Source organism: Ranitomeya imitator, chromosome 3 (genome assembly GCF_032444005.1).
Source record: "Ranitomeya imitator isolate aRanImi1 chromosome 3, aRanImi1.pri, whole genome shotgun sequence".
NCBI lineage: Eukaryota > Metazoa > Chordata > Amphibia > Anura > Dendrobatidae > Ranitomeya > Ranitomeya imitator.
The window spans coordinates 89,328,546-89,353,550 of NC_091284.1; the positions used below are offsets into that span (position 1 = coordinate 89,328,546).

The window sequence follows — 25,005 nt, forward strand, 5'->3', positions numbered from 1 at the left end:
TATATATATAGCTATAGATAACTGTGTATTATGTTTTGCAGAGACAAGTTCTGGCTGGAAGAAGTGATGGCAGTCTGTGCTGGATGAATATGAAGGACTTCAACTAGAAATGTAGCTGGTGAGTCAGTGTATAACATGTACATGCACACTATACACTCCTTACCGTGTACAGAGCTCTTGTGTATAATGTCACTGATGATCAATGTATTACTTGTACACTGACACTACATACAAAGCCCTTGTATATAATATTACTAGTGATCACTGTATTACCTGTACACTGACACTATATATATATATATATATATATATATACATAAAGCTCCTCTGTATAATGTCACTGGTGATCACTGTATTACCTGTACACTATATACAGTGTTTGTGTGTATAATGTCACTGGTGATGATCGCTGTATTACCTGTACACTTACACTATACACTGCATACTATATACAGAGCTCTTGTGTATAATATAACTGGTGGTAATAACTGTGATGCTAGTATTGTGGTTTGTATTCATGATCAGTATTGTAGTATTCGGTCATTATGTAGTGGTAATTTGTGATCTAGTCATGGTGTGGCAGTATTTATCCCATGCATGTGGTATTATTCGGTCACTATGTGGTGGCAATTTGTGGTCTGGTCATGGTGTATCAGTATTTGTCCATTGCATGTGGTATTATTCAGTCACTATGTGGTGGTAATTTGTGGTCTGGTCACAGTGTGGCAGTATTTGTCCATTGTATGTGGTATTATTCAGTCACTGTGGTGGAATATGTAGTCTAGTAATGGTGTGGTAGTATTTCTCCTTGTATGTGGTATTATTTGGTCGCTATATGCTGGTAATATGTGGTATTATTCGTTCACTATGTGGTCTGGTCATGGTGTGGTGGTATTACTTCCCTGTATGTGGTAGTATTGGTCTTGGTATAGTGGATTGTGTTGTGTATGGTGGTCATTTGTTCACACTGATATTAATTAGGAGAAGATTCTTTATTTCACTTGACCCGCTCCCATCCCACTTCATCCCAAACCTCACCACAGTCTTCATCCCAACCCTAACCCATCTCTTCAACCTATCACTAACAACTGGTGTTTTCCCCTCAAGCTTTAAACATGCCTCCATCACACCTATCCTCAAAAAGCCTTCTCTTGACCCACCCTCTGTATCTAGCTATCGCCCTATATCACTATGCTTCCAAACTACTGGAACACGTCTACCTTGAACTGTCCTCCAATCTCTCTTCTTGCTCCCTCTTTGACCGCTTACAATCTGGCTTCCGGTCACACCATTCCACTGAAACTGCCCTAACTAAGGTCACCAATGACCTCTTAACCGCCAAGAGCAAGCGACACTACTCTGTCCTCCTCCTCCTCGACCTGTCGGCTGCCTTTGACACAGTGGACCATTCCCTATTATTACAGACCCTCTCATCCCTTGGCGTCAAAGACTTGGCCCTATCCTGGATCTCATCATACCTAACAGACCGGACATTCAGCGTCTCCCACTCACACCACCTCCTCACCTTGCCCACTATCTATCGGAGTCCCACAAGGTTCAGTCCTAGGGCCCCTGCTCTTCTCCATTTACACCTTTGGCCTGGGACAGCTCATAGAATCTCATGGCTTTCAGTATCACCTCTATGCTGATGACACACAGATCTACATCTGTGGACCCGATATCACCTCCCTACTAACCAGAATCCCTCAATGTCTGTCCAGTATTTCATCCTTCTTCTCCGCTAGATTTCTGAAACTTTACATGGACAAAACAGAATTCATCATTTTTCCCCATCTCACGCGATCCCCCCAACGAACCTATCTATTACAGTAAATGGCTGCCCACTCTCCCCAGTAACACAAGCTCGCTGCCTCAGGGTAATCCTTGACGCTGATCTCTCCTTCAAACCACATATCCAAGCCCTTTCCACTTCCTGCTGACTTCAACTCAAAAATATTTCACGAATCCGTACATTCCTCAACCAAGAATCTGTAAAAACCCTAGTGCATGCCCTTATCATCTCTCGCCTTGACTACTGCAACCTCCTGCTCTGTGGCCTCCCCACGAACACTCTTGCACCCCTCCAATGCCCTTATCATCTCTCGCCTTGACTACTGCAACCTCCTGCTCTGTGGCCTCCCCTCGAACACTCTCGCACCCCTCCAATCTATTCTAAACTCTGCTGCCCGACTAATCCACCTGTCCCCCCGCTATTCCCCGGCCTCTCCCCTCTGTCAATCCCTTCACTGGCTCCCCATTGCCCAGAGACTCCAGTACAAAACGCTAACCATGACGTACAAAGCCATCCACAACCTGTCTCCTCCATACATCTGTGACCTCGTCTCCCGGTACTTACCTACACGCAACCTCCGATCCTCACAAGATCTCCTTCTCTACTCCCCTCTTATCTCCTCTTCCCACAATCGTATACAAGATTTCTCTCGCGTATCACCCCTACTCTGGAACCCTCTACCACAACACATCAGACTCTCGCCTACCATCGAAACCTTCAAAAAGAGCCTGAAGACCCACCTCTTCTGACAAGCCTACAATCTGCAGTAACCACCGATCGACCAAACCGCTGCACGACCAGCTCTATCCTCACCTACTGTATTCTCACCCATCCCTTGTAGTTTGTGAGCCTTCGCGGGCAGGGTCCTCTCTCCTCCTGTACCAGTTATGACTTGTATTGTTTAAGATTATTGTACTTGTTTTTATTATGTATACCCCTCCCCACATGTAAAGCGCCATGGAATAAATGGCGCTATAACAATAAATAATAAAAATAATAATAATAATTTCCACTACAGATTAGATACCTGGAAAACAGCGGTAGAGATGCACTTACAAGGGTTCTCCTGTGAAAAAGTAATCACCTCTCCACAGCATAAGTGATAACGTATTGATTGTGTGGGTTTGACTACTTGGACTCAATTGGCAGAATGTGGAACTTTTATCCCCATTAGACTAGAGTGGAATGTTTGACTTGACCACTGATCTATTCATTCACTCAGTGGCTGCGAGCACTGTTCTTATTTTTTTCTGGAAGACCCAAAGAGAATGAATGGAGCTGCAGTCAGACATCCCACCTGCAGTTCCATTTTAAAATGGGGATAAGTGTCCTATCTGGGATAATATTTCCTCATTCTTCCGATTGGTGCAGTTTCTATTGGTCAGACCTAAGAGGTCACCTATCCTGTTTGGCCCATGGATCGGTGATAACTTGTTTTAACCAAAGAACCAGTTTAAGGTATTTGCATATAGCTGTAGGGTGGGGCCCTAAGGTTAATTGACCCTGTGGGCCCCTGTGGCCCCAGTCCGACCCTGTGGAGAAAGCGAAAGCCTTCCGCCAGCAAGTGAATACAATGTAATGTACACAGCATGACACATATGGACTAGGAGACGACTTGTTTATAAAGTGCCAGGGCGTTATGGATCAGCAGCTCACCCACCGTTACTGTCCTGGGCACCTCACAGTCCGATACTGACAGACCGCATAGACTTCTAGATCAGATGTGACTGGCAGCATCTGTGAATGACGGGTGAAAACACATTCCCCCAGAGAAGACTGGATAAACGGACAGTTGGACTACAAGCAAAGATTATAGATACTGTGCTTCAATAGCAACAAATGTGACTATCTCTGCAATAGAGCAGAATAGAAAACAGCAGCAGAATCAGGTATCGATGTATTTAAATCAAGTGACATGTACCCCTTAAAGCTGTAACAATATTGCTTTCTTGCATACTTCTATTACACTTGGTTATTAATTTGATTTTTTTCATTGCCACATGTGTTAAAACAAAAAAAAAGAAAACTTACCAAAGTAGAAACTGACACCTTTCTTTTTCTGCTGGAAAAACAACCCACTTGCCCTTGCATTCAAATCAGCCTTGTTTTCCATCAAAAGCTTCACTAACTTAAAATTTCTCTTTTCTATTGCTATGTGAAGTGCTGTCTGTCCTGTGGGCGACAAAAGAAGCAGGGATTACAAATAATGCATAAAGATAAGATACTGTGATAATGCAAGATATGCAAGGGGAGAGCCTAAAGGCCCCTTCACATTAAGCGACGCTGCAGCGATACCGACAACGATCCGGATCGCTGCAGCGTCGCTGTTTGGTCGCTGGAGAGCTGTCACACAGACAGCTCTCCAGCGACCAACGATGCCGGTAACCAGGGTAAACATCGGGTAACTAAGCGCAGGGCCGCGCTTAGTAACCCGATGTTTACCCTGGTTACCATCCTAAAAGTAAAAAAAAACAAACAGTACATACTTACCTACAGCCGTCTGTCCTCCAGCACTGTGCTCTGCTCTCCTCCTGTACTGTCTGTGTGAGCACAGCGGCTGGAAAGCAGAGCGGTGACGTCACCGCTCTGCTTTCCGGCTGACCGACGCTCACAGACAGTACAGGAGGAGTGCAGAGCACAGCGCTGGAGGACAGACGGCTGTAGGTAAGTATGTACTGTTTGTTTTTTTTTACTTTTAGGATGGTAACCAGGGTAAACATCGGGTTACTAAGCGCGGCCCTGCGCTTAGTTACCCGATGTTTACCCTGGTTACCAGTGAAGACATCGCTGGATCGGTGTCACACACGCCGATCCAGCGATGTCAGCAGGAGTCCAGCGACGAAATAAAGTTCTGGACTTTATTCAGCGACCAACGATCTCCCAGCAGGGGCCTGATCGTTGGTCGCTGTCACACATAACGATTTCATTAACGATATCATTGCTACGTCACAAAAAGCAACGATATCGTTAACAATATCGTTATGTGTGAAGGTACCTTAAGGGTACCGTCACACTATACCATTTCGATCGTTACGACGGTACGATTCGTGACGTTCCAGCGATATCGTTACGATATCGCTGTGCCTGACACGCAGCAGCGATCAGGGATCCTGCTGAGAATCGTACGTCGTAGCAGATCGTTTAGAACTTTCTTTCATCGCTGGATCTCCCGCTGTCATCGCTAGATCGGTGTGTGTGACACCGATCTAGCGATCTAGCGATGCGATCCAGCGATGCGTTCGCTTGTAACCAGGGTAAACATCGGGTAACTAAGCGCAGGACCGCGCTTAGTAACCCGATGTTTACCCTGGTTACAAGCGTAAAACTAAAAAAAAACAAACAGCACATACTTACATTCTGTTATCCGTCAGGTCCCTTGCCGTCTCTGCTTCCCGCACTGTGACTGCCGGCCGTAAAGTGAAAGCAGAGCACAGCGGCTGTGCTTTCACTTTCACTTTACGGCCGGCAGTCAGTGAGTGCGGGAAGCAGAGACGGCAAGGGACCTGACAAATAACAGAATGTAAGTATGTGCTGTTTGTTTTTTTTTAGTTTTACGCTTGTAACCAGGGTAAACATCGGGTTACTAAGCGCGGCCCTGCGCTTAGTTACCCGATGTTTACCCTGGTTACCCAGGGACCTCGGCATCGTTGGTCGCTGGAGAGCTGTCTGTGTGACAGCTCTCCAGCGACCACACTACGATTTACCTACGATCACGGCCAGGTCATATCGCTGGTCGTGATCGTAGGTAAATCGTATAGTGTGACGGTACCCTCACAGGTCATGAGACGGGGGTCCTATGTCACCTACTTCAATAGAACAGTTATGTATAAGCACTGCCGCTCTATGCTGTTGTGTTGCTGTTTTTGGCTATCTCCATCAACCCCATATGCAAGAAGTGGGGTGGCAGCACACATTCTTTCAAATGGGGGACACTGGACTGTACTCTGCTAATCAATGAGGTTGTCTGTGGTGGGATCCCAAGTGATCAGACCTATTCCTGGCAGAGGTGATAAATTGTGATTGAGGGTAACCCTTTTAAAGCTTCTGGCAGAGCCTACCACCTACCATGTGCCATTTATAATCATGAGAAGAGCTTGGTGCCAATTTAGACAACAATATACCGTAATTACAATTTGTCGAATGGCAACTAAACCGTTAGTAAAGGTAAATGTAAAACATAACTTTTTATTCAAGTATTAAATAATAAAGATAAAAATTGCTAAGCTAGTTGGTGTACACTACTAGGATATAATTATTGAACTGTCTAATCCTCTGGATTTATCACCAATATCCTATCTATTAATGAATTCCGTAGAGTTGGTGCGGCCACTACCACTACTCTCAATGGGGATTTATACACACTCCACTAACTTGCCCCTAACACCAACTCCTAGACGTCCCCGACATGTTTCGCCAGTCAACCTGGCTTCATCAGGGTTTGAGGCTAGACCTGATTTAGACAACAAGGTCCAAGTCAGACTGTACTTCCTACAGCTAAGTGTCTGAGCCAACTGCATTCATATTAACTCAATGCCAGGTCAAAGAATTTGTAGAAAAGGTAACCTGTTGTCCCAATAACAAGAACACTTCACATCAATCCATATTTGTAATGGTCTACAGAGATATAATGATAATAATAAGAAAACAGAGTTGATTTATGATTACAATAATAATAATAATAATAATAATAATTTTTATTTATATAGCGCCAACATATTCCGCAGCACTTTACAAATTATAGAGGGGACTTGTACAGACAATAGACATTACAGCATAACAGAAATACAGTTCAAAACAGATACCAGGAGGAATGAGGGCCCTGCTCGCAAGCTTACAAACTATGAGGAAAAGGGGAGACACGAGAGGTGGATGGATTATAAATATAATTGCATGTAACCTAGAACAATACATAATCATACAAAAGCATTGATGGGAAAATGGATTCTGATAAATATAATAATAATAATCTTTATATAGCGATAACATATTCTGCAGCGCTTTACAGTTTTGCACACATTATCATCACTGTCCCCGTTGGGGCTCACAATCTAGAATCCCTATCAGTATTTCTTTGGAATGTGGGAGGAAACCAGGGTGCCCAGAGGAAACCCACGCAAATACAGAGAGAACATACAAACTCTTTGCAGATGTTGTCCTGGGTGGGATTGGAACCCAGGACCCCAGCGCTGCAGTGCTAATCACTGCACCACCGTGCTGCCCATGTGAAATATAATCAGGATAATTGAGACTGCTGGAATTGTACAGGCATAGTAAAAGTGATAAGGAAGAAAACAACACCTCCAAAAATTAGATTTCATGTGAATTCAAGGCCTCTGCAATCTTACGGTCCTTACTGCTATTTTACCCCATATTGTACCTTCTGCATCATTTATTTATATATTTTACACTAGAGTGTTCACACCTCTCGTTAGCTAATTTCTTCCTATTCCTCAATCACATTTTCTCCTCTAGGGCTCACTTTGATGTTCCAAATCACATCTTCCTCTTTATCCCTATCATTCCATGCCACCATTTTAATCTTTTTTGTTAATATGTTTCACTCTCAAAATTTTTTTTGTCTCGTACTACCTACTATTTTAGCAAAATTTCTTTCTCACTGGAGACTTCAAATGCAATTTTTGCATCCAAGCTGGAATTGCCCATTTGGTGGTTTGTACTCACACACCCCTTTACACTTCTATCGCCCCTCCGTCTCCAACACTTCTCTCATGCTGCGCCAGCTCTCTGGAATGCACTTACCCAGACGATCAGACTAATACCTATCCCCGACCTATTAAAACGCGCTTTGAAAACCCATCTCTTCAAATAATCCTACCACATCAACTACTCAGTAACCTAATTTTGCCCTGTTCCCTCCTTCCAAATATTATTCTGAATCTGCACCCTACTATTCATCTGTCTCCACACCCTCCATGCACACGTAGATACCTGCACTTGATACTTGACTATTGCACTTAAACACACGGAATGATGACCGGATCACGCAGCTTTATAAGAAAATCCCTATTTATTATAATTGCCAGACCTGAAATTAAAAGCACTTTTCACCTATTGTGTCCCCCCATTTCCTTGTAGATTGTAAGCTTGCGAGCAGGGACCTCACCCCTAATCTCACTGTTTAAATTGTCTTAACTTGTATTGAATTTATTGTCTGTACATGTCCCCGCTTAATTATAAAGTGCTGCGGAATATGTTGACGCTATATAAATAAAAATTATTAATGTTATTATCATTTCAGCCTCCTTCCTGGTGAGCCACCTGTAGCTTTGTGTTCTCTCCTCAGCAACTGACTCTCCTTTTGTGCTATCCATGTCCTTTTTATTTCCATGCTGTTGCTTCCTCCACCTCTTCACCAATCCTTGTCTTACTTTTTCCTCACTCTTTACTTAATCGCCGACATGGCTCTATGTATTAGTTCTCTCATACTTTATATGTTATCCTTCTGTCAGGTTCTAATATCCTGTCCTACAAATTTTCTTTATTCATGTTTGAGCAATTTTCCATTACTGGTATTTCTAATGCTTAATTTTTAATAGTTACACACTCTCTCTGTTTCGTTGTGTACTATCAACTCTTTATGGTGGTATTTCTTGTATTTTGCACACATTTGTTTTCCCCTTCCTGTTTATTTCTGTCTTCCAGGCTTCCTCTTGAGTTTGAACCCCAACCGACCCCTCAGTGGCTGGTACTCTAAGTTTTTTGGTGCTATAAATACCTCCATGTACCAGTGTGTGTAGCCTGTTGTGTTACACTTGATAAAGATGCCAATATGGCATTGAAATGCGTAGTGGGCAATAAAGAACCATCTAATGAATATTGCAGCAACATACTTCTTTCCAGCAGCACATCCAATTTTTATACGTGTTTTTTCTCTTTTGGTCAAGAAACAAGACAAGATACACTGTATGAACATGGAAGCATGATTTTCAGAATTTTTTTAAACTTATAATTGCCTATTTCAGTGTTTCGCAAACTGTGATGCTTCAAGTTTTCACAAAACTTTAACTCTCTAAACGTTCTTAACTGCTGGCACAGACAGAAAAAGGCCCCTGTGCAGGAACAAAATATGGGCACTTCGTAGACTAAGAGTTCCTAAAAATGTAAAATTGCACCTGCTTTGTCAGTAGAAATCAGCCCCTTACCTCTGTGGCAACCTTGAAGTTCCAGTCGCCACAGACGTTCTGCATCTCAACCAGAGGTGTGGTATCCCAACTCTCTGGTAAGGAGGGGACACTGCTCAGAACCATGATACTTGCACCCAACACCAGACCTCCCCAGGCCAGGAAGGGATTAGGTAGTTGGAGTGCGTGGAGAGTGAGGGGTTATCAGGGGAGACAGGAAGGAGGAGTTGAAGAGTCTGTGAGGAGAGCAAGAGCTGAGCAAACGTGGGAGTCTGCAGCTCCTGTGAGTGGAAGGAAAGAAAAGAGAAGAAGCTCCCAGGAAGAAGGGGTTCCAGGGACACGGGAAGTGCGGAAGCCACCCGTGGGACCTGTATCAGGGCTGACCTGCATCAGTGGAGTAACCAGGTTGCAGTAGGGGGACCGGCCCCTGAACTAGTGGGAACACTTCAGGCTCCAGCTAGCAATCCGGAGGCTGCTGTGACTGTAGGTGCAGCAGCCACATTTGCACTTACTCGCCGAAAAGGTGAACACAGAGGGTCCAGGAGACTGAGAGTACATTGCCCGACAAGACCCGTGTTCACCGGCTTGGGACACTAGGTGGCAAGTGCAGGGCAGGAGAGGAGGTAGCCAGCGCAGAAAGACGGACAGGAGAGGCATACAAAATAATAATAATAATCTTTATTTTTATATAGCGCTAACATATTCCGCAGCGCTTTACAGGTTGCACACATTATCATCACTGTCCCCGTTGGGGCTCACAATCTAAATTCCCTATCAGTATGTCTTTAAAATGTGGGAGGAAACCGGAGTACCCGGAGGAAACCCACGCAAACACGGAGAGAACATACAAACTCTTTGCAGATGTTGTCCTTGGTGGGGTTTGAACCCAGGACCCCAGCGCTGCAAGGCTGCTGTGCTAAAGAGGACTTCTGGACCGGTGCCCAACCTGCCAGAGTGTTTTCTGGAATTTACAATTTACATCTGGAGAACACAGCACCCCGGCTGGGGAACCTGAACTGTGAGTAAAACCTTGAGAACTGCAACATGCAGTGTCCTTCCATTTCTTTCCGGCATCACCTACTCTGCTCCTCTGTCACTATCAACATTGCCACCCACACCACTAACTGCCCTGGGGACCAAGCTCTACCTGTGGGGAGCTATACCAACTCTGCTGCAACTCCATTGGCCCAAGTGGACCCCTTTAAGCAGCATCGGCCATTCCTGGCCAAATACCACATGTGGCGTCACAAATTATCCTTTATAGACTTTATTCTGCACTTCTATTCAGCCCCTTTAACTGGACACCCAGGGCCACGGACCGGGTCATTGCCACTGTGACCACCCCTTGTAGTACCGCTGGACCTGGTACCAAGTACTTTGGCCCCTGTTTGGCCGCACAGGCTTCACCAATTATATGTCCGCCCCTGCTTTTAACTGATCCTAAGTGCTGAGCGCTATTCATAGTTTCATTTTTTAAGGGCTCATACATATACAGATGTAGCAAGCACTGACTTGATGCTTGAATGTTGTGACTACATGATGCAGCCTCACTTAGTGATGTAAAAAATGTGAAGATAAAAAGCAAAGATAATAATCTTATCAGAGAAAAATGGCTGTTCCCACACTTATCAGTCACTTCTTGCCTCTTTCTTTCTTAAAAACTTCTCAGATCTGTTGCCATTTCTGTTTTCAGTGGGGAATCAAATTGCATCTGCTGCCAAGAGAAGTCTATAGAGAGGGGAGAAGATGAAACAAGAAAAGAGAGATTGCTGCGTGGGGCTGTGCTACTTCCACCAATGTTAGGGTACCGTCACACAGTGGCACTTTTGTCACTACGACGGCACGATCCGTGACGCTCCAGCATCGTAACAATATCGCTCCAGCGTCGTAGACTGCTGTCACACTTTGCAATGTACGACGCTGGAGCGATAATTTCATGACGTATGTGCGATGTAGAAGCCGTTGGTTACTATGCGCACATTGTATACAATATCGTGCACACCTTTGTTACACCATGCGATCATGCCGCCACAGCGGGACACTAGACGACGAAATAAAGTTTCAAACGATCTGCTACGACATACGATTCTCAGTGGGGTCCCTGATCGCAGGAGCGTGTCAGACACAGCGAGATCGCTGGAACGTCACGGATATATCGCTGGAACGTCACAAATCGTGCCGTCGTAGCGATCAAAATGCCACTGTGTGACGGTACCCTAAGTCTTTGAGTCTCAGAATAAGGCTCCATGGACTTTGTGAAAATTGTGAAAGCAAGCTCTGGATCCACACATAAACCCCTGAAAAAAGAGACCCGGAGAAGTGCTGGAAACTGTGAAGACGGTAATTGGTAAGTATTTTAACCCCTTCCTGTCATATTATGATAATGTTGGGTCTCCCGTAATGTCGGGTCTCCTTCTTTGATGCTTGTTCAGGAATTGGACAGATGATAACTGTGTTATGCAGCCATCATCCGCCTCTAACATGAGCAGGTGGATTGGAGCTTCGTCGACAGCTTCTGACCTGCAAGTCTCTGACAACGGCATATACAGTACACAGACCGGGGGAGTGCTGTTTTAATCATCAATTGCTGCTGTTAACCTGTTAAATGCCACTGTCAATCTGTATTGGATGGTCATGAAGGAACTTCTATGAAAGGCATTCATACCAGACCGTCTGGCTGAGGGTGACAACCAGCTTCCCTCACCCACAGGAGTTCATTTCTGCTGTAATTTATTCATCAATTATATTGAATTTCTTAGGCATTACAAACCCAAGACTCCTTCAACTAAGCTGAGACCACTTTTCAGAAAGTTGATGGAACTGCTGTAGAAATGCAAAAGTGAAAAAATTAAATTTGTACAACTATGTTTTTTTAACTAAGTATTTTTTGGGATATAATGTAACTTAGTATTGAAGTATTAACCGGCCTAGTGCCCAAACCAGTGTAGTCTCCAAATTAACATTGAAACCTACAGTTAGGGCCAGAAATATTTGGACAGTGACACAATTTTCGCGAGTTGGGCTCTGCATGCCACCACATTGGATTTGAAATGAAACCTCTACAACAGAATTCAAGTGCAGATTGTAACGTTTAATTTGAAGGGTTGAACAAAAATATCTGATAGAAAATGTAGGAATTGTACACATTTCTTTACAAACACTCCACATTTTAGGAGGTCAAAAGTAATTGGACAAATAAACATAACCCAAACAAAATATTTTTATTTTCAATATTTTGTTGCAAATCCTTTGGAGGCAATCACTGCCTTAAGTCTGGAACCCATGGACATCACCAAACGCTGGGTTTCCTGCTTCTTAATGCTTTACCAGGCCTTTACAGTCGCAGCCTTCAGGTCTTGCTTGTTTGTGGGTCTTTCCGTCTTAAGTCTGGATTTGAGCAAGTGAAATGCATGCTCAATTGGGTTTAGATCTGGAGATTGACTTGGCCATTGCAGAATGTTCCACTTTTTGGCACTCATGAACTCCTGGGTAGCTTTGGCTGTATGCTTGGGGTCATTGTCCATCTGTACTATGAAGCGCCGTCCAATCAACTTTGCAGCATTTGGCTGAATCTGGGCTGAAAGTATATCCCGGTACACTTCAGAATTCATCCGGCTACTCTTGTCTGCTCTTATGTCATCAATAAACACAAGTGACCCAGTGCCATTGAAAGCCATGCATGCCCATGCCATCACGCTGCCTCCACCATGTTTTACAGAGGATGTGGTGTGCCTTGGATCATGTGCCGTTCCCTTTCTTCTCCAAACTTTTTTCTTTCCATCATTCTGGTACAGGTTGATCTTTGTCTCATCTGTCCATAGAATACTTTTGCAGAACTGAGCTGGCTTCTTGAGGTGCTTTTCTGCAAATTTAACTCTGGCCTGTCTATTTTTGGTATTGATGAATGGTTTGCATCTAGATGTGAACCCTTTGTATTTACTGTCATGGAGTCTTCTCTTTACTGTTGACTTAGAGACAGATACACCTACTTCACTGAGAGTGTTCTGGACTTCAGTTGATGTTGTGAACGGGTTCTTCTTCACCAAATTACGTATGCGGCGATCATCCACCACTGTTGTCATCCGTGGACGCCCAGGCCTTTTTGAGTTCCCAAGCTCACCAGTCAATTCCTTTTTTCTCAGAATGTACCCAACTGTTGATTTTGCTACTCCAAGCATGTCTGCTATCTCTCTGATGGATTTTTTCTTTTTTTTTTTCAGCCTCAGGATGTTCTGCTTCACCTCAATTGAGAGTTCCTTTGACCGCATGTTGTCTGCTCACAGCAACAGCTTCCAAATGCAAAACCACACACCTGGAATCCACCCCTGACCTTTTAACTACTTCATTGATTACAGGTTAACGAGGGAGACGCCTTCAGAGTTAATTGCAGCCCTTAGAGTCCATTGTCCAATTACTTTTGGTCCCTTGAAAAAGAGGACGCTATGCATTACAGAGCTATGATTCCTAAACCCTTTCTCCGATTTGGATGTGGAAACTATCATATTGCAGCTGGGAGTGTGCACTTTCAGCCCATATTATATATATAATTGTATTTCTGAACATGTTTTTGTAAACAGGTAAAATAACAAAACTTGTGTCACTGTCCAAATATTTCTGGCCCTAACTGTACTTATACTATGACGAGCTCTAGCAATGCCTCTAGATAACCTAGTTTTTATTTTCTGCATTACCATACTTTATTGTTCTGACAGGCACAAAACCCCAGTGCCTGGTGGGTGACAACAGGTAACAAGCCCAAAGGCCAGAATAGGTGTTGAGCTCTGAGCGCCACAGCCATAGGTGAGCATGTTTTATGCTATTATCAAAAGTGTGTAATATCTCCAAGAGGGCCTCCAATTATAATAGGTCTTTAATGGTGTCGGTCTTCTCATATGGGTCTAAAGGACCGATTGGATCCAAGGTTTAGGGGCAACTGCAACTCCTGCACCCACAATAGTTATGCCCCAAATCATTTATCCAACTTCTTACACAATTAAACGCTTTCTTAACTTTAAAAATGATAATACAGCCGTACTGGAATGGATTTTCAAAGAAAGTTCAGAAGCCTCACCAGGTTTAAGAGATTTATTAATATACTAGATTGTGGCCCGATTCTAACGCATCGGGTATTCTAGAATATGCATGTCCCCGTAGTATATGGACAATGATGATTCCTGGCGGCCTAAACCAATCAGCGACGGGCACAGCATGGCGACGATTATGTCATAAAGGTTGCTCGACCAATCAGCGACGGGCACAGCATGGCGACGATGATGTCATAAAGGTTGCCGCGACCAATCAGCGACGGGCACAGCATGGCGATGATGATGTCATAAAGGTTGCCTCGACCAATCAGCGACGGGCACAGCATGGCGACGATGATGTTATAAAGGTTGCCTCGACCAATCAGCGACGGGCACAGTCTGCCGCGAATTTGCCTCGACCAATCAGCAACGGGCACAGTATCGACGTAAATGTCATAATGGTTGCCATGGCGACGATGATGTCATAAAGGTTGCCTCGACCAATCAGCGACCGGCACAGTCTGCCGCGAATTCTGGAATCATCATTGTCCATATACTACGGGGACATGCATATTCTAGAATACCCGATGCGTTAGAAAAATATATTCATGTCCCAGGCATTAATTTATACATGTTAATATATATGTTTATATTTATAGGTATAGATTTTAACAAAAATAGAATTCTAACGCATCGGGTATTCTAGAATATGCATGTCCCCGTAGTATATGGACAATTATGATTCCAGAATTCGCGGCAGACTGTGCCCGTCGCTGAATGGTCGAGGCAACCTTTATGACATAATCGTCGCCATGGCAACCATTATGACATCTACGTCGATACTGTGCCCGTCGCTGAATCAGAAACGTGGGATTTCTACGTCCTTTATGACATCATCGTCGCTGTGCCCGTTGCTGATTGGTCGAGGCCTGGCAGCCTCGACCAATCAGAGACGCGGGATGTCTACGTCCTTTTTATGACATCATCGTCGCTGTGCCCGTCGCTGATTGGTCGAGGCCTGGCGGCCTCGACCAATCAGAGACGCGGGATTTCCAGGACAGACAGACAGACAGACGGAAAAACCCTTAGACAATTATATATATAGATGGAGGATGTATTGTATAATGAAATCTGGTGAGAGATCTTGTTCAAAGGGAACCTGTCATAGGATTCAAACTAAACACACCAAGTTTGGAGCTAAACCTTGTGTATTTCTTTTCTTCCTCTAATGTACGAGATTACCATTTATTTCAGATGTCTGGGGAGCACCACTCCTAGGGTGCAACATTTCAAATATAATCACAATTTAAAGGGCAAAAAGAGCATCTGCGAATAAATGCACTAAGAGATAACATAGCCATTTAGTGATTATCAGATTTATCTGCTTCTTTCACCTCTGCCTTTGTATAAATAACATTAGCAAGGCGTAATTACCATTAATGTACTGTGATTGTCTAAAGGCATTAGAAGAAATGCTTTCAAATGTATTAATAAGAAATGATGTTTTGTTTGTTTCCTTATTTATGAGATTAATGTTAATCTATTGACCGATCATTCTTAAAGGGACACTGTCACCTGAATTTGAAGGGAACAATCTTCAGCCACGGAGGCGGGGTTTTTGGGTTTTTGATTCACCCTTTCCTTACCCGCTGGCTGCATGCTGGCTGCAATATTGGATTGAAGTTCATTCTCTGTCCTCCATAGTACACGCCTGCACTAGGTGCAATCTTGCCTTGCCCAGGCGTGTACTATGGAGGACAGAGAATGAACTTCAATCCTATATTGCAGCCAGCATGCAGCCAGCGGGTAAGGAAAGGGTGAATCAAAAACCCCAAAACCCCGCCTCCATGGCTGAAGATTGTTCCCTCCAAATTCAGGTGACAGTGTCCCTTTAAGAACTGCTTTATTTGAACCTGAAAATATTCACAAATTTAAGTGTGTTGTGGAATAACTTTTTTCACGAGGCATGCCGCCAATGTCATAGCTTAGCTGGTTCAATTGGAATAGACTCATTTTATGCTACACTAATAAACAACCAATATAAATCCCTTTTTTAATGTCACTATTGCAAAAATAAGCAGCACAACAAGAGCTGAAAATGCCAATATCCCTAGAAGTAACATCTCATTAGTCATTACCATAACAAATTTAACACAAGGAGAAGTATGCCTGCGTCTGAGAAAATTAAATATTGTCAAATCCCCCGTCCCAGATGGCATTCATCCATGGATATTGAGGGAATTGAGCTCAGTAATTGACTGACCGCTGTATTTCATATTGTTAAACTCTCTTGGATCAGGGTTGGTGCCACAGAATTGGAGAATGGCTGATGTGGAACCAATATTTAAGAAAGGTAAGATGGTGGATCCAGGCAACTACCGTCCGGTAAGTCTGACATCAGTAGTGTGCAAAGTCCAAAAGCAAAAGAAAAAAGTGAGCTGCACAGCCTTCCTTCTTCCGGCAGATCAGCAGCAGTGAGTGGTGACAGACTGACTTCAGTATAGGGGGTGCTCGCATGGAAGATAGATGCAAACATGTAGATAAGAACAGAAAATGCGGCAGCACTCACCCATATGTGGTCCAATTCTTTATTCAAAACATGAAAAAATACACAGCCTTGCGGTCCGAGGGAGTGCAGATGGACGGGAGGTGAGCAGGTGAACGACGACGGCCGTTTCGCGCTGATCCAAGCGCTTCGTCTCCGTAGAAGCGCTTGGATCAGCGCGAAACGGCCATCGTCGTTCACCTGCTCACCTCCCGTCCATCTGCACTCCCTCGGACCGCAAGGCTGTGTATTTTTTCATGTTTTGAATAAAGAATTGGACCACAGATGGGTGAGTGCTGCCGCATTTTCTGTTCTTATCTACACGTAGTGTGCAAAGTGTTTGAGGGCATCATAAGAGATGATCTGCAGAGATATTTTGCAGAGAATAATATAATAACTGACAATCAGCATGGATTAATGAAAGATAAATCATGTCGAACCAACATGTTATGTTTTCTACGAGGAGGTAAGAACAAAGCTGAATGTTGGTAATGCAGCTCATGTGATTTATTTGGACTTTTTTTTCTTATATATATTTTGGTAATTAAATTGGGAAAATTACAAAAGGGGGTGTGGGGGACCTAATATAAGAAGTTGCTGGGGGACCTGATATGAGGGGCTGGGGGGAACCTGATATGCTGGGGGGACCTGATATAAGGGGCTGCAGGGGACATGAAATGAGGGGTTGCAGGGGGATATGATGTGAGGGGCTTTTGAGGGCCATAATATGGGCTGAGGGGGGACATGATATGATGGGTTGCAGAAGGACATTATATTAAGGGATATGGGGGATATTATATGAGGGCCAGTGGCAGAGATTATACCTGGATTGTGGGAACATCATACTGCATCGGAGGCTGTGGTGACCATACTGGATAGGGGGCTGTGGTGGTTATACTGTGTGGGGTGTTGTGGGAGACATTATACAGTATATAAGGGGCCATGGGCGCTATTATACTGTATTGGGGACTGGGGGACCATCGTACTGTATACGGAGGCTGTGGTTTTGACCGTACTATGTAATGAGATGACTGTGGTGGACATCATACTGTATGCGTTGCTATGGTAACCATCCTACCATGTACGGAGACAATGTTAGGAGGGGGTACAGTTTGGAGAGGGCAGTGTGGTGGACAGTGTGGGGGCATACTGTGAGTAGTGGGCAGCATGATATGGATGCAGTATGGAAAGAGGTTAGCATGGTGGAGGAACAGTGTGGAGATACAGTATAGAGTGTGTAAGGGAAAACAGTAAAGAGGGGACAGCCATGGTATAGGCAGTGGTTCATAGGGGCAGACAGTGTGGCGGTTATAGCTGATGATGGCTGACAGTGGGGTGGTTATATGACTCATTAAGGGGGATAATGTGGAGGCCATATACCATAAGAGATTTTTTTAGGGTAACAGTATAGACAGATATTTTTGTGCAGAAAGCATTTTAATAGCACTCTTGTTTTTAAGGGCATTGTGTAGTGCTGCAGAAGACTGGAGAAGATGGAAGTCTGCAGTGAAGAGCTCTGGATACGAAAAATTATCATGGAGTCTGGACAAGATGAAGACGAAAAAAAGGAAACAAGTCAATCAGAGAAGGTGGCATCTACAAGGTACCTGGATGTAAATGTTTTTGTGTGATCCTGCCTGTGTATCATCAGTCCTATGGTTCCTATATGGTCTGCAGTCTGATGATGACTCGTAACAACAACTCCCAGTATCTCCTTACCATTTTTAAGGACATACTGGGAGTTGTAGGTTTATGTGATACAAATGTGTATGGGGCTGACTTGACATTGCAATTAATTGTACTCAGCTTGGTTGTTGTATTGAAGTACTTATGGGAGTTCTGGTGATGTATTAATGTACTGATTGTGGTTCTGGCAACGTATTCATGTACTGATAGTGGTTATGGCAACATATTCATGTAATGATGGTGGTTCTATTGATGTTTTTATTTACTGATGATGATTTTGGTGCTGTATTCATCTACCATTGATGGCTCTGGTGTTCTATTTATGTACTGACGATGACTTTGGTTTTGTATTTATATACTGATGATGGTTCTGGGGATAAATACATTACTAGAACCATCATCACTTCATGAATGCATCATGATAGCCACCATCAGTACATGAATATGTCATCAGAACCACCATCAGTTTTGTTGCAAGCTGTATTTGTTGAATGACGGACATAAAAAACATCATAGATATCCCTTTACCTATAATAGGGTCTGTTTAGTTTTCATTAGGGTATCCACCAAATGCTGGACACCTTAATTGAAACCAATCGGCCACCATTATAATTAAGCTATAGAAGTTTCCATGACTGTCATTGGGTCTGACATTAAAAATATAGGACATCAGGGATGAATATGACTATTTGCCCCTCGCATTGTGTAAATGGTCTGCAAACAATGCATGATTCTACATCTAACTTTAAAATTTGAAAAAAGGGAACTGTTCTAGTGGATTAATCCTATATAAGGCTAGCATAAACAGTACATATAAAAAATTGACTTGGCTTATACATGACTTATACTAAGGACCAGGCAGAAATCATATTAAATAATGACACATTTTATTATTTTAGAAGCGCTGTATGATTTATGTAATTTGAATTTGATTATATAATATTAATCTCACTTCTATTTATTATGGAACATTTTTATTAAAATGTGATTGTGACTGTGAGCAATGACCCAACCTCTAGTCTCCTATGTTACAGTATATCCATGGTGCCTTCTGACAGCCATACCGGCAATCTGCCTGTACGCCCCTTCATGGCCAGCGATTGTCATGATCTGTATAGGAATGACAACGTAAAATCAGTGGCCTAAGGTGCATTCACACCCCATTCAGGTTTCTGGGCAGATCATATAAATACCACTCACATTTTTATTGGCATCCGCAGGGGGGGCATTATTACTTGGCATGGGAGCATTCTGGGCATTATTATTTTGCAAGGGACACTTAGAGCAATATTATTATTATTATTATTTATTTATTTATATAGCACCATTGATTCCATGGTGCTGTACATGAGAATTACTTGACAAACTTCATTACTTTATAAGGGGGCACACAGGACATTATTACTTTTTAAGGCTATGTGCACACGTTGCGGAAAGGTGTGCGGATTTTTCCGCACTGATTTTGGTAAATCCGCAGGAAATCCGCACTACGGATTTACTGCGGAATTACAGCAGATTTACCGTGGTTTTTCCGCAGTTTTTGTGCGGATTTCACTTGCAGTTTTATACCTGCGGATTCCTATTATGGAGCAGGTGTAAACCGCTGCGGAATCCGCTCAAAGAATTGACATGCTGCGGAATAAACAACGCAGCGCTTCCGAGCATTTTTTTCCGCAGCATGTGCACTGTGGATTTGGTTTTCCATAGGTTTACATGGTACTGTAAACTCATGGAAAACTGCTGCAAATCCACAGCGGCCAATCTTCTAGGGATCTGCAGCAAAATCCGCAACGTGTGCACATAGCCTAAGGGGGCAACAAAAGCAATTTAATGGAATCAATGTTGCTCTAAAAACAAATAATAATTATAATATGTGACACACAGGACAATATTATTTGTTAAAGGGACACAAAAGAGGCATTATTAATTTTGAAATTGGGCATCAAAGGGAATTTCTTTATAAATGTCACTCAGGATTATTACTTAAGTGGCACTCAGGCCATTACTATTTTATAAGGATGCACTCAGGGGATTATTACTTTATAAAGGAAAATTATTACATTATTGGGGCCTGCAGAATATTACTTTATTTTTACAAGGGGCACTCTGAGCATGCATATTTTATATGGGGGAACTTGGGTCATTATTACTTTTTAAAGGGGTAAAGAAAGCAATTTAACTTGATAAGGGACATCTGTGGAATTATTACGGTACAATGGAGCACTATGGGAATTAAAGTATTCACGGGGCAGACATGGCTTCTAAGATTTCTGAAAAGAGAATTTGGCTCGTGTCCTACATGTGGCTCTCAAAGCAAGAACGATTGGAGACCTATGATCGATTCTAGACAATCATTATGGTGTGAAGAGTGCTCCCAAGATACAGGTGGATATATTCGTCTGTCAGCGGGAAAGAGAAAAATGACAATAAGGGCTTGTTTCCACATGCGACGAACACGTCCGTGTCTCGCATGTGGAAACAAGCCCTAATTGTCACCAAATTTCTGGTTTCGGATAGATGTTGTTATTTCATGTTATGATCTGGAGGCACCCAGGGGCAGATCCCCGAAGTAGCAGTTACATCCATCCCCGAGGAGCTCATGGACCTCTGTGGCGCATAACAAGACATCAGTATCATTAATGCACATAGATTATAGATATTGTCTTGGAGCTCATGAGTTTTGGGTTATCGCTCTGGAGGCGGCAAATTTTGCTTGCCAGCTAAACACGCCCAGGCTCTGCCAACTGTTCGAAAATGTAATGATAAAAATAAAATAAATCAGTTATGTAAATATTCTCTTGGCTTCACTTACCATAATAATAGTCATTAGTATATGGTGCATTAACCAGCTCTTTCAAATGACCAGTGTTCTTGGCAGCCTTCAGCAATATTGGGATGGTGTCATTCATTCCGTTTCTTAAATTCCACATAGCCTTTATTAAACATGTCTTCCCAGTATCATCATCTGGATATTTAAAAGAAAAGGGAGAAAATTATTATGAGGGGACTTTTTTAAGTCACTTTTCCATTCTGCTACATTGCTGTATTTTGCTGCAAATGTTCGTACTAAACAATGTTTGATAAATTTGGTGAATCTTTAAATATAAAACCTCCTGTCACTGAGATAAGAATGCCCGACTTCGAGGAAAGGTTCTCTGCATGGGGAATTGTAACTCCCAGCACGAACTGATAGCTGCAGACTAATGATGAGCAAACGTGCTCGGATAAGGTGTTATCTGAGCATGCTCGTGTGCTAACCGAGTGTCTTCGGCGTACTCGAAAAATATGTTCAAGTCCCCGCGGCTGCATGTCTTACGGCTATTCAACAGCCTCATTAGATGCAGGGATTTCCTGTTTGTTAGGCAATCCCTGCATGTGTTGCGACTGTTGATCAGCCGCAAGACACACAGGTGCGGGGACTCGAACATACTATCCGAGCATGCTGAAGACATATATATATATATATATATATATGAGAAAAAAAACAATCAGCACTCTTAATGTGAACACGTGCAAGCTGCAAGCTGCATCATATAGATAAAGAAGAACACAGCAGCACATGTACATGAATCTAGAGTGACATGGTTTGTCCAGAGTTGTAGGCTGGTGGCCCAAAAGTGGCATGTGTGGTAGTGTAGGACCCATTAGAAGGAGATCACCTTGCCGTGGTTGATGGGCACACATGAATTGGCCAATTTATGCGCTAAGAATCTTCATTTCATCTATAACTGTAGGTTTTATGAAAAACATTTTTTTGAAAAAATATTTATGGAAAAATATTTTTGAGAAGTATAATTCATATTGAATATTTGTCTGTGTTTTCACATGGCCTAGATTCATGTACATGTGCTGCTGTGTTCTTCTTTATCTATATATATATATATATATATATATATATATATGTATGTCATTGATACACACACACACACATATATATATTTATATTTAATTCAGAGCTAGATAGCATAGAAGCCGGTAATTCAATTGTCGGCTTTTGCTAACTCCTTACCAAACCCGACACGATTTACATACAGTAAACCATTTGATATCCCGTATATTTTTACACATTCCTCACTAAAAATGTTAGGAGTTTGTGTGTGCAAAATTTGGGAGCTCTAGATGTTAAAATAAAGGGTTAAATCACGGAAAAAAACTGTTGTGGGCTCCCACGCAATTTTCTCCGCCAGAGTGGGAAAGCCAGTGACTGAGGGCAGATATTAATGGCCTGGAGAGGGTCCATGGTTATTGGCCCCCCCTGGCTAAAAACATCTGCCCCCAGCCACCCCAGAAAAGGCACATCTGTAACATGCACCTATTCTGGCACTTAGCCTCTCTCTTCCCACTACCGAGTAGCGGTGGGATATGGGGTAATAAGGGGTTTATGTCACCTTGCTATTGTAAGGTGACATTAAGCCTGGTTAATAATGGAGAGGTGTCAATAAGACACCTATCCATTATTAATTCAATAGTAGTAAAGGGTTAAAAATACACACACACAAATAAACACATGGGGTTTTATTATTTTTATTGTATGCTCAATCCAACTGAAGACCCTCGTTCTCCTGTAAAAAAGGAAAATAAAAAAGTAACAATATCCCATACCTGTTTGCCGTACAGTCATGTCCCATTATGTAAATCCATCTGAAGGGGCTAAATAAAGTTACAAGAGCGCTGCTAATGCGACTGATCCCGGCTGTAAGAGACTGGGAAATGAATGGAATGATGGTAACGTAGCTCTGAGGACTTGCGGTGCCATCATCGAAGCTGCGCCCCCTGGTGGCATAAACTCATATGAACTGTAACGTGGGAATTTTTCTAAATATTTTCTAACGCTACTATGCGCCTTTTCTGGGGTGGCTGGGGGCAGATATTTTTAGCCAGGGGGGGGACAATAACCATGGCCCCTCTCTAGGCTATTAATATCTGCCCTCAGTCACTGGCTTTCCCACTCTGGCGGAGAAAATTACGCTGAAATTGCACCAGTTTTTTCCGTGATTTAACCCTTTATTTTAACACCTAGAGCTCCCAAATTTTGCACACACAAACTACTAACATTATTAGTGAGGAATATGTAAAAATATAACGGATATAAAATGTTTTACTGTATGTAACCATGCCTCATATCCTGTCGAGTTTGATATGGACTTAGCAAAAGGCAACAATTGAATTACTGGCTTTTTTGCTATCTGACTCTGTATTAAATATAAATAAATAAATATATATATATACGGTATATATTTATATATATATATATATATATATATATATATATATATGTCTCACTGACATATACAGTACAAAGCAAAAATTATATACTTAACAAAAAAGTGTGAAACAACTGAAAATATGTCTTATATTCTAGGTTCTTCAAAGTAGCCACCTTTTGCTTTGATGACTGCTTTGCACACTCTTGAGCTTCAAGAGGTAGTATATAATTCCACATGTGTAAGGCTGGTTTCACACTTGCGTTTTAAAAGCATGCGTTTTAAAAAAAAAAGCATGGTGAAAAAACGCATGTAAACGCTGCGTTTTTTAGACGCATGCGTTTTTGGATGTGGTGAAAAAAACGTGGCGTTTTGACGCGTTTACATGCGTTTTGAGCTTCAAGAGGTAGTATATAATTCCACATGTGTAAGGCTGGTTTCACACTTGCGTTTTAAAAGCATGCGTTTTAAAAAAAAAAGCATGGTGAAAAAACGCGTTTTTTAGACGCATGCGTTTTTGGATGTGGTGAAAAAAACGTGGCGTTTTGACGCGTTTACATGCTTTTTTCATGCGTTTGCGCTTTTTAAACGCATGATGAGAAGTGTGTGACAGCTGCCAATCATCAAAATCAAGTAAAAATCCCACTATAAACAGAAATAGCTAGGGTTAGGGGTAGGGATCCTAACCCTAACGGGATCCTAACCCTACCCCTAACCCTAAAGGGATCCTAACCATAACCCTTAGGGTTAGGGGTAGGGTTAGGGTTAGGATCCCTAGGGTTAGGGGTAGGGTTAGGATTAGGATCCCTAGGGGTAGGGGTAGGGGTAGGGTTAGGGGTAGGATCCCTTTAGGGTTAGGGGTAGGATCCCTTTAGGGTTAGGGTTAGGATCCCTTTATCACCTTTATGGTGGGGGGTGGCATATCAGTGTGTTTTCTGTTTTTTTTTCTATAAAAACGCATGCATTTTTAACGCAACCAAACGCATGTGCTTAAAAACGCATGTGTTTCCATTGACTCCAATGCATTTTTTGCCGCAAAAAAAACGCATATGAACGCATGCGTTTTTTGCGTAAAAAAAACGCCTCTGAAAATTACTACATGTTGCATTTCTGCAAAAGAACGCATGCAGAAAAAAAACGCAAGTGTGAAACCAACCTTAATTCATAGTTTTGATGCCTTCAGTGTGAATTTACAATTTTCATAGTCATGGAAATACAGAAAAATCTTTAAATGAGAAGGTGTGTACAAAATTTTTGCTCTGTACTGTATATATATATATATATATATATATATATATATATATATATATAGACTGTATATATGTTTTCACGAATATTTGAGCCAATGGATCCATTATATGTCCATTTTGCAAGCCGGCAAGAAAATCTCGCCATACGGATGCCATACGGACAGGGTCGGACTGGCCCACCAGGGAACTGGAGGATTCTCCAGTGGGCCCAGGCCCTGACACCTGCTGGCATACAGTGCCTAGGGCCCCTGCTGCTCCAGGGACCCCAGCAAGTGGGGTGTCGCTAATAGCGGCACACCATGCAGCTGCTATGGGGCCCCCAGTACCAGCGGAGAAGCAGCGGGTGACAGGAAGCCTAAGCC

The 25,005-nt window shown here is 42.7% G+C and overlaps 1 protein-coding gene across 3 annotated transcripts in view; it reads right to left on the bottom strand.

Moving 5' to 3' along the window:
* Positions 1–25,005, bottom strand: part of LOC138672762 (transient receptor potential cation channel subfamily V member 1-like) — a 153,319-nt gene that overhangs the window by 53,299 nt on the left and 75,015 nt on the right. For all 3 annotated transcript variants that reach the window (XM_069761098.1, XM_069761097.1, XM_069761096.1), the window contains 2 exons: positions 21,002–21,154; positions 3,824–3,964 (listed from right to left, as the gene is read on the bottom strand). In XM_069761098.1, coding sequence (XP_069617199.1) covers positions 3,824–3,964; positions 21,002–21,154 — 294 coding nt within the window. The remainder of the gene's footprint in view (positions 1–3,823; positions 3,965–21,001; positions 21,155–25,005) is intronic.